This window comes from Lepidochelys olivacea (assembly GCF_965140295.1).
Source record: "Lepidochelys olivacea isolate rLepOli2 genome assembly, chromosome: 9".
Lineage (NCBI taxonomy): Eukaryota > Metazoa > Chordata > Testudines > Cheloniidae > Lepidochelys > Lepidochelys olivacea.
This window is the reverse complement of record NC_140419.1, coordinates 782,551-797,363: the sequence shown is the minus strand read 5'-3', so window position 1 is coordinate 797,363 and position 14,813 is coordinate 782,551. Positions and strand designations below refer to the sequence as shown.

The following is a 14,813-nucleotide window of genomic DNA, read 5'->3' as shown; positions in this document are numbered from 1 at the left end:
TCGCCCTCCCTCCTTGCTGCAGCTGCTCACCACAGGCGCCTTTCACTGGAGTTGACTTTGCTCTGCCCTGCCTGCTTGTGTCATCACAGCCCTTCACAGCGCAGTCCTCGCCACCCCCTCTGCTCGGGGGCTGCTCTGGTGCTTGGGGGCCAGCAGCAGAGCAAACCTTCCCCTCCATGTGGGCAAGTCTCTTCGTTCTTTCCTTCAGTTCTCGCCTCTCTCTGGGGATGGGAAGTGCCCATTCAGTCCTGACACGGATCATGATGTGGGTCAGGCCGGTCACAGCAAGGCCCATGTGGTGTGGGGTCATGTCATGGGGCAGGCAGGTCTCAGCGATGCCCTTGTGGGGTCATGTCACGGGATGGGCAGGGCATGGGGAGGCCTGTGGAGTGTCGTGGGGTGGGGATGCTCAGGGGGGCGCAGCACCGTGAGGTGGGAAGGGCACAGGGAAGTCCTTGTAGCATGGTGTCATGATGTGGAGCAGGCGACGCAGAGGGAGGCCTGTGAAGCACAATGTCACTGGGCAGCGTAGGTGGATCGCGGGGAGGCCTGTGGAACATCACCGGGCAGGGCGGGTGGGTCACCAGGAGGCCCGTGGAGTGCGGTGTCGCAGGGTGGGGTGGGGTGCGGGGGTTTCACCAGGAGGCCCGTGGAGTGCGGTGTCACAGGGCGGGACAGGGGAGGTCACCAGGAGGCCCGTGGAGTGCGGTGTCACAGGGCGGGACAGGGGAGGTCACCAGGAGGCCCGTGGAGTGCGGTGTCACAGGGCGGGACAGGGGAGGTCACCAGGAGGCCCGTGGAGTGCGGTGTCGCAGGGTGGGGTGGGGTGCGGGGGTTTCACCAGGAGGCCCGTGGAGTGCGGTGTCACAGGGCGGGACAGGGGAGGTCACCAGGAGGCCCGTGGAGTGCGGTGTCACAGGGCGGGACAGGGGAGGTCACCAGGAGGCCCGTGGAGTGCGGTGTCACAGGGCGGGACAGGGGAGGTCACCAGGAGGCCCGTGGAGTGCGGTGTCGCAGGGCAGGACAGGGGAGGTCACCAGGAGGCCCGTGGAGTGCGGTGTCACAGGGCGGGACAGGGGAGGTCACCAGGAGGCCTGTGGAGTGCGGTGTCGCAGGGTGGGGTGGGGTGCGGGGGTGTCACCAGGAGGCCCGTGGAGTGCGGTGTTGCAGGGCGGGGTGGGGTGGGGGAGGTGTCACCAGGAGGCCCGCGGAGGGCAGAGTCACAAGGGAGGATGTGGTGGGGTCACCAGGAGGCCCGTGGAGTGCGGTGTCGTAGGGAGGGACGGGGGGGGGTCACCATGAGGCCCATGGAGCACAGAGTCGTGGGGCAGGTGGGATGTGGGGAGGCCCGGGTGGTTGTGGTGAGTTTTATTGGGAGTAGCCCAGGAATCAGCGCTGCTTCCAAGATGCCATGGGAGACCTAGAGGATTTTCTCTTCACACGGCTCTTAACACCAGCTCTGATGCAGGATGTTTCCATTCTTATTGGAATCAGATTACTTGTGATCGCTTAGTCCAAACTGGCTCCTTAGCCCAAAGCCCGTTACCAGGGAGTTTTCACAAATGCTGCCCATTAATGCAAATTCGGAAGAAACGCTGAAGACCAGCATCTTACTACAGAAGGGCCTGACCTCAGGGGGTGCCAGGTGCTCCCAACTTCCACCAGTGTCGAACAGGTCCCACAGCCTTGGACAGCTGCTCCCTGCCTGGGCTGCTATTCTCTGAGGGGCTCCATTCACCATTCCTGTACCACGCCCTCGCTGCCACCTCACACGCAAGTCAAGAGGCTGCTCTGCCATATCCCTGTTGTTTGAGGAACCCACAGAGGAAGTGCTGCAATTTAAAACAGCTGTGCCCATTTGTCTCAGCAGGACAATCTGGAGCTACAGCCTATAAAACAGAGCTGGAGAGGAAGTGTTTAATGACTTGGGCCCCGATAACTACCATGGGGGCCAAAATGCACTGCGGGAGCTGTGAGAAGTAGCAGATATGGGGTATGGCTCCCTTGGAATGTGACCCCGCCACCGTCCATTGCTGAAGGGGCAGTGGAGACCTCTCAGTGACTGTAAGGTTTCTGGAACGTGACAGCATCAGGGAAACAAGAATAAAAACCCTGTGCTCTGATAAAGCAACCAACAGCAAGCCACAAAACAGACAGGTGATAGTGATGATTCCATATGACCTTTCCTCCAAGGATCTCAGAGCACTTTACAAGGACGGGTGAGTATTACTACATTCTTTGTACATATGGGAAACTGAGTCACAGAGTGCTAGTGTAACTTGCTCAAGGTCATGCAGCAAGCCAATGATACCACTGGGCATCGACCCTACGTTTCCTGATTCCCTGACCCCACCTCTAAATGCTAGACAACCAATGGACCACAACCCCAAGGCGTCATGAAAGGCAAGCAAGGGACGTGTGCTGTGGATGTTGCAAGGGGTTGAAAAATTTATAACAATCTCTAAAGCGAAAAAAAAAAAAACTTGCTGCCCCACTCCCTGCATAAACTTTTCCCTTCAAGGTCAAGTATTTGCTCTCAACATCTAGAAACACATCCAGCTGTAAGTCCTGTAGGCTTAGGATGGTTATCAGTGAGACATTTTTTATTTTTACTTTTATAGTAAGTGTAAGGAATGGTGGGGGTGATGAAAATAATTTTTTACTTTAAAGGAGGCATCACCAACCTAAAAGACTGAGAAACCCTGCACTGGACCACTCTGCCTCCTAGGCCAATACCGGTTGGGGTCAGGTTTTAACTTGTGACCAAGAGGTGAAACTTCCTTGCTTCTGAAAATGACCAAACTGGTCATACAGAACTCGAGATAGTCTGGCTGACTGTGGGGTCAACTTAGTTCATTTATTTGCCCTCTCTGCTCTCCACTGGTGTGCATATCTCCTGAAATAGCCCTCCCTGTTAAGAATGATTCCACATTCACTCCATCCTTCCACCTGCTGCTCCCATCCCATGCCTGAGCACGCTGCAGTGAAAAGTGATGCAGCAGCAAAGGGCCAGTTCAAAGCACCGCATGACGCTAGTAAGAGAGGATTTACAGAGCCTTTGGATGGAAATTTTCACACAACGGCAGTTGTCCAACAGGACTTTCTTCTGCCAGGTTATGAAATATGTCAGCTGGGGTATCTGGCCTGGCCAACTTTCCTCTCTGGTGCAATGACAGAACGTAACCTTCATTGACACTGGGCAGCCAGGTGGGTTATGTTCGAATTGTACTGCGGGGGTTTCTGGGAGTACAGCTGTGGTCTCCAGCCATCCAAACACCTGGATACATAGAATCATAGAATATCAGGGTTGGAAGGGACCTCAGGAGGTCATCTAGTCCAACCCCCTGCTCAAAGCAGGACAAATCCCCAATTAAATCATCCCAGCCAGGGCTTTGTCAAGCCTGACCTTAAAAACTTCTAAGGAAGGAGATTCTACCACCTCCCTAGGTAACGCATTCCAGTGTTTCACCACCCTCTTAGTGAAAAAGTTTTTCCTAATCTCCAACCTAAACCTCCCCCACTGCAACTTGAGACCATTACTCCTTGTCCTGTCCTCTTCTACCACTGAGAATAGTCTAGAACCATCCTCTCTGGAACCACCTCTCAGGTAGTTGAAAGCAGCTATCAAATCCCCCCTCATTCTTCTCTTCTGCAGACTAAACAATCCCAGCTCCCTCAGCCTCTCCTCATAACTCATGTGTTCCAGACCCGCATCATTTTTGTTGCCCTTCGCTGGACTCTCTCCAATTTATCCACATCCTTCTTGTAGCGTGGGGCCCAAAACTGGACACAGTACTCCAGATGAGGCCTCACCAATGTCGAATAGAGGGGGACGATCACGTCCCTCGATCTGCTCGCTATGCCCCTACTTATACATCCCAAAATGCCATTGGCCTTCTTGGCAACAAGGGCACACTGCTGACTCATATCCAGCTTCTCGTCCACTGTCACCCCTAGGTCCTTTTCCGCAGAACTGCTGCCTAGCCATTCGGTTCCTAGTCTGTAGCTGTGCATTGGGTTCTTCCGTCCTAAGTGCAGGACCCTGCACTTATCCGTATTGAACCTCATCAGATTTCTTTTGGCCCAATCCTCCAATTTGTCTAGGTCCCTCTGTATCCTATCCCTACCCTCAAGCATATCTACCACTCCTCCTAGTTTAGTATCATCCGCAAATTTGCTGAGAGTGCAATCCACACCATCCTCCAGATCATTTATGAAGATATTGAACAAAACCGGCCCCAGGACTGACCCCTGGGGCACTTCACTTGACACCGGCTGCCAACTAGACATGGAGCCATTGATCACTACCTGTTGAGCCCGACAGTCTAGCCAACTTTCTACCCACCTTATAGTGCATTCATCCAGCCCGTACTTCTTTAACTTGCTGACAAGAATACTGTGGGAGACTGTGTCAAAAGCTTTGCTAAAGTCTAGAAACAATACATCCACTGCTTTCCCTTCATCCACAGAACCAGTAATCTCATCATAGAAGGCGATTAGATTAGTCAGGCATGACCTTCCCTTGGTGAATCCATGCTGACTGTTCCTGATCACTTTCCTCTCATGTAAGTGCTTCAGGATTGATTCTTTGAGGACCTGCTCCATGATTTTTCCAGGGACTGAAGTGAGGCTGACTGGCCTGTAGTTCCCAGGATCCTCCTTCTTCCCTTTTTTAAAGATTGGCACTACATCAGCCTTTTTCCAGTCATCTGGGACTTCCCCCGTTCGCCACGAGTTTTCAAAGATAATGGCCAATGGCTCTGCAATCACAGCCGCCAATTCCTTTAGCACTCTTGGATGCAACTCGTCCAGCCCCATGGACTTGTGCACGTCCAGCTTTTCTAAATAGTCCCTAACCACCTCTTTCTCCACAGAGGGCTGGCCACCTATTCCCCATGTTGTGATGCCCAGCGCAGCAGTCTGGGAGCTGACCTTGTTAGTGAAGACAGAGGCAAAAAAAGCATTGAGTACATTAGCTTTTTCCACATCCTCTGTCACTAGGTAGCCTCCCTCATTCATTAAGGGGCCCACACTTTCCTTGGCTTTCTCCTTGTTGCCAACATACCTGAAGAAACCCTTCTTGTTACTCTTGACATCTCTTGCTAGCTGCAGCTCCAGATGCGATTTGGCCCTCCTGATTTCATTCCTACATGCCCGAGCAATATTTTTATACTCTTCCCTGGTCATATGTCCAACCTTCCACTTCTGGTAAGCTTCTTTTTTATGTTTAAGAGCCGCTAGGATTTCACCGTAAGCCAAGCTGGTCGCCTGCCGTATTTACTATTCTTTCGACTCATCGGGATGGTTTGTCCCTGTAACCTCAACAGGGATTCCTTGAAATACAGCCAGCTCTTCTGGACTCCTTTCCCCTTCATGTTAGTCCCCCAGGGGATCCTACCCATCCATTCCCTGAGGGAGTCGAAGTCTGCTTTCCTGAAGTCCAGGGTCGTATCCTGCTGCTTTCCTTTCTTCCCTGTGTCAGGATCCTGAACTCAACCAACTCATGGTCACTGCCTCCCAGATTCCCATCCACTTTTGCTTCCCCCACTAATTCTTCCCGGTTTGTGAGCAGCAGGTCAAGAAAAGTTCCCCCCAGTTGGCTCCTCTAGCACTTGCACCAGGAGATTGTCCCCTACACTTTCCAAAAACTTCCTGGATTGTCTGTGCACCGCTGTATTGCTCTCCCAGAAGATATCAGGAAAATTAAAGTCACCCATGAGAACCAGGGCGAGCAATCTAGTAGCTTCTGCGAGTTGCCGGAAGAAAGCCTCATCCACCTCATCCCCCTGGTCCGGTGGTCTATAGCAGACTCCCACCACTACATCACTCTTGTTGCTCACACTTCTAAACTTAATCCAGAGACACTCAGGTTTTTCTGCAGTTTCGTACCGGAGCTCTGAGCAGTCATACTCCTCCCTTACATACAGTGCTACTCCCCCACCTTTTCTGCCCTGCCTGTCCTTCCTGAACAGTTTATAACCATCCATGACAGTACTCCAGTCATGTGAGTTATCCCACCAAGTCTCTGTTATTCCAATCACGTCATAATTCCTTGACATCACCAGGACCTGCAGTTCTCCCTGCTTGTTTCCAAGGCTTTGTGCATTCGTGTATAAGCACTTGAGATAACCTGCTGATCGCCCCTCATTCTCAGTATGAGGCAGGAGCCCTCCCCTCACAGACGTTCCTGCCTGTGCTTCCTCCCGGTATCCCGCTTTCCCACTTACCTCAGGGCTTTGGTCTCCTTCCCCCGGTGAACCTAGTTTAAAGCCCTCCTCACTAGGTTAGCCAGCCTGCTCGCAAAGATGCTCTTCCCTCTCTTCGTAAGATGGAGCCCATCTCTGCCCAGCACTCCTCCTTCATGGAACACCATCCCATTGTCAAAGAATCCAAAGCCTTCTCTCCGACACCACCTGCGTAGCCATTCGTTGACTTCCACGATTCGACGGTCCCTACCCAGGCCTTTTCCTTCCACGGGGAGGATGGACGAGAACACCACCTGCGCCTCCAACTCCTTTATCCTTCTTCCCAGAGCCACGTAGTCCGCAGTGATCTGCTCAAGGTCATTCTTGGCAGTATCATTGGTGCCCACGTGGAGAAGCAGGAAGGGGTAGCAATCCGAGGGCTTGATGAGTCTCGGCAGTCTCTCCGTCACATCACGAATCTTAGCCCCTGGCAAGCTGCAGACTTCTCGGTTTTCCCGGTCAGGGCGGCAGATAGATGACTCAGTCCCCCGAAGGAGAGAGCCCCCGACCACCACCACCCGCCTCCTTCTCTTGGGAGTGGTGGTCGTGGAACCCCCAATCTCAGGACAGTGCATCTCATGCCTTCCAACCAGCGGAGTCTCCTTCTGCTTTCTCCCCCCAGACATATCATCTGGATACAATGGCCACCTTCAAATATTTCCTAGTCAGCTTTAAATTATCTTAAAGGAACACAGAAAAGTAAAAAATATATAAAAATTCCTGCATTTCGTTTCATCTGTTATTAGTAAAATCTTCAATTGTTATATCAAAACCTGAATTGACTTGGCCCTCCCAGTTGCTCCTTTTTTTATTTTCCTCTAGGCTTGGCCCATGGAAATAGACAGGCCATGTCATTCCCCAGGTCTCCTGCACTGGGGTTACCCCAGGGGGCTGTTTGGAAGATGAAGTCAGAGCAGAAAGGTGCTGCCCGCCATTCTGGTAGCATGTTGCTCTGGAGCGCCATACTCTGTACTCACAGCCAGTGACCCTAGAGCGTTTGGGATCCAGCTTCCTGAGGGATCCATATCTGCCCAGGGGATATCACCATAGGTGCAGGCTCTGTGGGTGCTCCGGGGCTGGAGCACCCATGGAAAAAAATAGTGGGTGCTCAGCACCCACCAATCAGCTTTCCGGGGGGGCCCCACATATCAGCTGTTCGGCAGCAGGCGGTGGGAGGAGGGGGTAGAGCAGGGGCAGGAAGAGGCAGAGTGAGGGTGGGGCCTTGGGAAGGGGCAGAGTGGGGGCGGGGCCTCAGGGCGGAGCAGGAGCGGAGCACCCACCTGGAAAGAAGAAAGTCAGTGCCTGTGGATACAACTACAGCTACAATTGTTGGAGACACTTAAGCTAACCACAGCCCTGGCTTAAAGCCGGGGGGCCGCAGGAGGGGGAGGAGAGTGGCCTGCTGGCCGCACATTTGCCCTGAGTTGTCTGAAGCTCTGGAAGTCTCTCCCTGCGTTGCTTTTCAACACCCCAAATATGCTATGTGGCCTCTCCCGCCAACCAAGCAGAGTTCACAAGAGCTCTGGCCGCTGCCCAGGAACTTAGAGTCTACACTGATATGGCAGAACAAGTGAGGGGCACACACAGGCAGAGGAGGGTGAGTAGGACAATGATAATATCACTAGCTACCTCACTATCCCCTTCAAATCCACCCCGTGCCCCACTTTGCTGAGGTGCCTACAAAAAACATGACATTGGTTAGGCTGCTGGTGTGCAGAGCTCACTGCCTGTCATGCCAAGCAATATTCTTTCATTGTATACTTCTCCTCCATCTATCTGTATCCTGTTGTCATTTGTCTTATACTGAGGCTGTAAGCTTCTTGGGGCAGGGGCTGTCACTTTGTTTTGTTTTTGTACAACACCTAGTGCAATGGGGTTCTGGTCTATGATTAGGACTCCTACGCACTACAGTAACACAAATAAATACATGGCAGCCATCTGTCTCAACAGACAATGGTGTAAGCACTGAAGCAGTTCAGATATTGTGTGTCATGTTACAATATCATGAATGGTTAATAAATCGAATTCCTGAGCAACAGCAAATAAAAAAAATTATCTTATCATCATGCGTTTGACTTTGCTTTTTGCTCTTAAGATATGCGATGTTGAAGACGTTCCCATCTGATCTTGTACGGGAATGTACTGCCCTGGTACTAGATGAGAAAGTATGATCAAGCAGGAGAGAGAAGACTATATCAGAGTGTTGGTGCCTAAACACATCCCTGTTGGACACCCCTGCAGATTTCAAAGCTGTTGGATTGATCACCGTTACACTGGATTGTAGCCTTCATGCCATCATGGAAAGATAAAGATCAGACTGAGGAGGACTGGGGGCCAGCCAATCCTCTCTAGTACTCAGAAAAGGCCCTTTCTGCTGATCAGTTCAAAGCCTTTGTTAGATTTATGAAGTCAACGTAGAGAGATTTTCCTTGTTCTTGACACTTTTCTTGCAGTTGCCTCAGTCTCAAGACCATGTTGATAGTTGATCTGTCAGGACAGAAGCCTCACTGACTCTCTGGATATACATGTTCAGCAAGAACTTGCAGTCTTTTGAGAATGACCCACACAAATGCCTTGCCAACACTAAAGAGGGAGATTCCTTTGCAGCTGCTGAAATCACTCCAGTCTCCTTTGTTTTTGTTCAACATTATGATGTTGGTGTCCTTCATGTCTTGCGGTCCTCCTCCTGCCCTCAGGCAGGACAGCAAGACATTGTGCTTAAACATATGCACAATCTGATGTGTGACCAGTTACCTCTGGCCTGAACCTTCCTAAACCGGAGTTACCTCTGAGCCTGCCTAAGCCTGATGAGTCATCAGAAGCATCCTGTGGTAGGCCCCACACATCCAACCAGGGTTCAGCCAATCCACAGGTGAGGACCCACCCAGCTGATTCCAAGACAGGTACACAGGCTCCTAAGGGAAGCAGTCTCTCCAGTCTGCTCAACATCACTACCAGGCCGGGAACACACCCATTGCCTAGTAATTCTGACAGACTGCTTCTACTCCATCCAGCCCTTGATCCTGTTGCAGCCTGCTCCAGCCTTTGCCTGCTTCTTGCCAGCTCCTGTCTCAGCTGGCTGCCCAGAGAGTCTGACACATGTCCTCCTTTCTTCTGTACTTCAGATGGAATTCTGTCTTTTCCTGTAGCCATTCCTGGTGCTAGGAGGTGACTGACTTTACAGACGGTTCTATATCAAGATCTTGGGTAATCTAGAGATCTCATTTAGAGCTACTTCAGAAACAGTGGTTTCACATGAACAGAGTTCCTGAAAGTGTTCCACCTGGCATTGCATCTATTTGCTTCTGTCGATGATGTCTCTAATAAGAGATTCGAGTGGGATGGTTTTCTTGGCTGAAAGACCTATTGATTTGATAGTCTGTTAGGGCTTTTCCACAGCTAGCTGCTTTGACTCCGCAATGCTGAGCAAGAAATGTGGAAGTCTAAGTAAAAATATGTTTAATTTGAATTTTTTTTAAAAATGCAGAGACATTTTCATTGATCACAGGCTTTAAATCAGCATGTTACTATCCCATTAAAATGTGCCCTTCACAACCTCTAACAGAGTTAACTTAACATAGTACTCACCATCAGCAAACAGCCAGCAAAGACAGTGAATCCCTGTGCATGCAGCTGCTTTGCCAAGGCATGTCCAAAGCCTTTGTCACAGCCTGTTATTAGCACTGCCTTCCCGTCAACCTGTGCAGGGGAAGCCAACAGTTTAGAGGGAGTGGATACACTCTGTGATAGCAAGAGCTATTACAATGCTGCAGAAGCCCATTAAAATTACAATACATAGCACCGGTGCAGCTCGCAGCCCAACGAGTAGGCTTAGCACATGTCAATAGTATTTTAGTAGGGATATTGGCTACACCATATGTCAACAAGCCCTAAGTTGTTTTGAAGTTGTCCTGATTCTACCCCACCCCTTGCACTTCCATTTACACTCATGCACAGTGAGTGTGAGACATTACCAGACTCAAAACCCTCTACACATTTATAGCATTTCACACCCACTGTGCACAGCTGTAAATGACACCACCAGCTGCAAGGCACAATGGGCCTGACACTGCTGTCACACTGATTTTACACCAGTCTAACACCATTGACTTTCTCCTGGTTGACACCAGTGTAACTGAGATCAGAATGTGGGCATTTTTGACCAGAAATGCAATGAGCTCTCTCTTGAAAATGCACTGTACAGCACATAATACATGCTTCCATTCTAACAAGAAAACCAGATTTATGTTACAATGGCACTGACAACAGTTCCCTTTTTAAAAAGTAAATCAACGTAGAGAGACAGAAAAAGGCAGCAAAATTTCAGACACCAGCAACAAGAGAAGATGACACCAAAATTCCACAAAACATATTCAGACTCATCTAGTAGGCTGGACACAGCAGTTGGGAGGAGCAGTGGACTGGGACTTCAGAAACCTGGGGTCTATTCACAGCCCTGCCTCTGCCCTGCTGGGTGACCATGGACAAGTTACCGCATTGCTCTGTGCCTCAGTTTCCTCACCTGAAAAAATGGGTCTAATGCTACTTATGTTGCTTGAGCTCGATGGATGAAAAAATGATGTATAAGAGCTAGGTGGTATTGTTATTGCTCCCCATCAGGATGGACACAAAAGTTGCTCATGTACATGTGAAGAGCAAGTGCAAAACTAAAATAATAAGAACAACTCACAAAGATTAACCTGTGTTTAATGTATAAACAGACCTGTGAATTCTTATTCACATGTTCAAAATGAAAACAACTGGTCAGTTATTGCTGCAATATAGGAAAGATAGAATCATAAAAATGTAGGTCTGGAAGGGCCCTTGAGAAGTCACCTAGTCCAGCCCCTGCACTGAGGAAGGACCAAGTAAACCTAGACCAACCCTGTCAGGTGTATATCCAACCTGTCCTTAAAACCCACCAGTGATGGGGATTCCACAACCTCCCTTGGAAGCCTCTTCCAGAGCTTAACTACCTCTGTAGTTAGAAAGTTTTTCTAGTATCTAATCTAAATCTCCCTTGCTGCTGATTAAGCCCATCACTTCTTGTCCTACCTTCAGTGGACATGGAGAGCAACTGATCACTGTCCTCTGTATAAGAGCCCTCAACATATCTGAGGACAGTTATCCGATCCCCGCCCCGCACCCCCAGTCTGCTTTTCTCAAGACTAAACATGCCCAGTATTTTAACCTTTCCTCATAGGCCAGGTTTTCTAATTGTTTGATCATTTCTGTGGAATACCTTACTTAATGATATTTTAGAGTGATTCAACAGGGCATGCAAGAATGCAGAATGTATGTTAGCAGGTCTTTTTGATACACTGCAAAGTCCAACTTGCCAGTGCATGAACACTTAATCTGGCTTTAAGGTATTCGATTGGTATTATCTTTTTTCAATGGGTGGGTACACTGATGCACAATGATTCAATGTCTTGTCTAATGTCATAAGAACAGCCATACTGGGTCAGACCAAAGGTCCATCTAGCCCAGTATCCTGTCTTCCGACAGTGGCCAATGCCAGGTGCCCCAGAGGGAATGAACAGAACAGGGAATCATCAAGTGATCCATCCCCTGTCGCTCATTCCCAGCTTCTGGCAAAGAGGCTAGGGACACCATTCCTGCCCATCCTGACTAATAGCCATTGATGGACCTATGCGCCATGAATTTATCTAGTTCTTTTTTGAACCCTGTTATGGTCTTGGCCTTCAAAACATCCTCTGGCAAGGAGTTCCACAGGTTGACTGTGTGTTATGTGAAAAAATACTTCCTGTTGTTTGTTTTAAAGCTGCTGCCTATTAATTTCATTTGGTGGGCCCTAGTTCTTGTGTTATGAGGAGTAAATAACACTTCCTTATCTACTTTCTCAATCATATCTCCCCTTAGCCATCTCTTTTCCAAGCTGAAAAGTCTCAGTCTTATTAATCTCTCCTCAGACAGAAGCCGTTCCATACCCCTGATAATTTTTGTTGCCCTTTTCTGAACCTTTTCCAATTCCAATATATCTTTTTGGAGATGGGGCGACCACATCTGCAGACAGTATTTAAGATGTGGGCATACCATGGATTTATATAGAGGCAACATGATATTTTCTGTCCTATTATCAATCCCTTTCTTAATTATTCCCAGCATTCTGTTAGCTTTTTTGACTGCCCTGCACATTGAGTGGATGTTTTCAGAGAACTATCCACAATGACTCCAAGATCTTTCTTTCTTTCTCTTGTGTTATGAGAAGGAGAAAAGAACACTTCCTTATTTACTTTCTCCACACCAATCAGGATTTTATAGACCTCTATCACAGGGGTTGGCAACCTTCGGCACGCAGCCCATCAGGTTAATCTGCTGGTGGGCCGCGAGACAGTTTGTTTACATTGACCGTCCACAGGCAGGGCCCCTGCAGCTCCCAGTGGCCACGGTTCACCGTGCCTGACCAACGGGAGCTGTGGGAAGTGGCGGCCAGCACATCCCTGCGGCCCACCGCTTCCCGCAGCTCCCATTGGCCGGGAACAGTGAACCATGGCCACTAGGAGCTGCGGGGGGCCGTGCCTGCAGACGGTCCACGTAAACAAAATGTCTCATGGCCCACCAGCAAATTACCCTGATGGGCCGTGTGCTGAAGGTTGCTGACCCCTGCTCTATCATATCCCCTCTGAGTCGTCTCTTTTCCAAACTGAAAAGTCCCAGTCTTATTAATCTCCCCTCATATGGCAGCCATTCCATGCCCCTAATAATTTTTGTTGCCCTTCTCTGCACCTTTTCCAATTCCAATAAGTCACACAGTAAGCCAGTGGTAATTTTGAGCACAGAACCCAGAAGTCCTTAAACACACAATCTTGTGCTCTAACCCCTAGGACATACTCCTTCCCCCTTTGACTGAACTCCCCGTCCCCTATTCTGTTCATCATGGTACTGTCAGTTATGTGAAACAATTAAATTTAAAAGCTTAAGTGAGCCAGCAACACCAAATTGTGTGTCCTGTTTATGACTGTAATGTTCTATAGCTCTCCAAACTGAAGCTAGGGCTGTATAATATAGAGTTTGTATAGGCTTCCTTGCGGCACTATCTTTCAGGCGATGATGATATACAATAAAAAATAGTAAGAGGAAGCAATAAGGAACTTAGATTTAAAATGTCTCTGGGGAGTGGCTTGCAACCCAATATTCCCTGTGTTACGCTACAAGAGACAGTTTCTGGAATAAGGGCCTCGCACTCTGGCAACTTGTCCAGCTGTCCCTTCCAGATGCTCATGCTCCTATTTTTTGTTTTTGCTGATGTATGTAGCAATAATAAGGTAAGGGGATTAATGTGGAAGAACTACAGTGTGATAAGGATCAGATCATAGACAGAAGCAGACAGAGCAGAAACTGATAAGGGAATGAGTTACATCCCATCCTTTACCCACTGAATCATAGAATCATAGAAGATCAGGGTTGGAAGGGACCTCAGGAGGTCATCTAGTCCAACCCCCTGCTCAAAGCAGGACAAATCCCCAATTAAATCATCCCAGCCAGGGCTTTGTCAAGCCTGACCTTGAAAACCTCTAAGGAAGGAGATTCCACCACCTCCCTAGGTAACCCATTCCAGTGCTTCACCACCCTCTTAGTGAAAGAGGTTTTCCTAACATCCAACCTAAACATCCCCCACTGCGACTTGAGACCATTACTCCTCGTTCTGTCATCTGCTACCACTGAGAACAGTTTAGATCCATCCTCTTTGGAACCCGCTTTCAGGTAGCTGAAAGCAGCTATCAAATCCCCCCTCATTCTTCTCTTCTGCAGACTAAACAATCCCAGTTCCCTCAGCCTCTCCTCCTAAGTCATGTGTTCCAGTCCCCTAATCATTTTTGTTGCCCTCCGCTGGACGCTTTCCAATTTTTCCACATCCTTCTTGTAGTGTGGGGCCCAAACCTGGACACAGTACTCCAGATGAGGCCTCACGGACGCCAAATAGAGGGGAACGATCACGTCCCTCGATCTTCCGGCAATGCCCCTACTTTTTCACCCCAAAATGCCTTTAGCCTTCTTGGCAACAAGGGCACACTGTTGACTCATATCCAGCTTCTCGTTCACTGTAACCCCCAGGTCCTTTTCTGCAGAACTGCTGCCTAGCCATTCGGTCCCTAGTCTGTAGCAGTGCATTGGATTCTTCCGTCCTAAGTGCAGGACTCTGCACTTGTCCTTGTTGAACCTCATCAGATTTCTTTTGGCCCAATCCTCCAATTTGTCTAGGTCCCTCTATATCCTATCCCTACCCTCCAGCGTATCTACCATTCCTCCCAGCAACAATAAGCCCATTGAGAAGGGGTGTTTGTGATAAAGCACTAGGCTGGGACTCAGGACGTTCAATGCGTGGCTCTGCCACAGATTCCGTGTGACCTGCGGCTAATCACTTAGTGGCTCTGTGCCTCCGTTTTCTCCATCTAAAATGGAGACAGTAGCACTGCCTGGCCTCACAGGGTGCCATGAGCATAATAAATACATTAATGACTGTGAGGTATTTGGATACTACTGTGATATAGAAGTAGTTAGACGCACTGCACACACATCTCCCAGTGTTTGTGTACAAGTGAT

General features: G+C 49.3%; 1 protein-coding gene across 2 annotated transcripts in view; it reads right to left on the bottom strand.

Moving 5' to 3' along the window:
- LOC311526413 (D-beta-hydroxybutyrate dehydrogenase, mitochondrial-like) overlaps positions 1 to 14,813 on the bottom strand; it is a 49,039-nt gene that overhangs the window by 21,555 nt on the left and 12,671 nt on the right. Inside the window, exon 2 of one of the 2 annotated variants that reach the window (XM_084639420.1) lies at positions 9,834 to 9,944. The exons of the other annotated variant lie outside the window; for it this stretch is intronic. Within the exon in view, the coding sequence (XP_084495546.1) occupies positions 9,834 to 9,944 (111 nt within the window). The remainder of the gene's footprint in view (positions 1 to 9,833; positions 9,945 to 14,813) is intronic. 2 annotated transcript variants of the gene reach the window in all.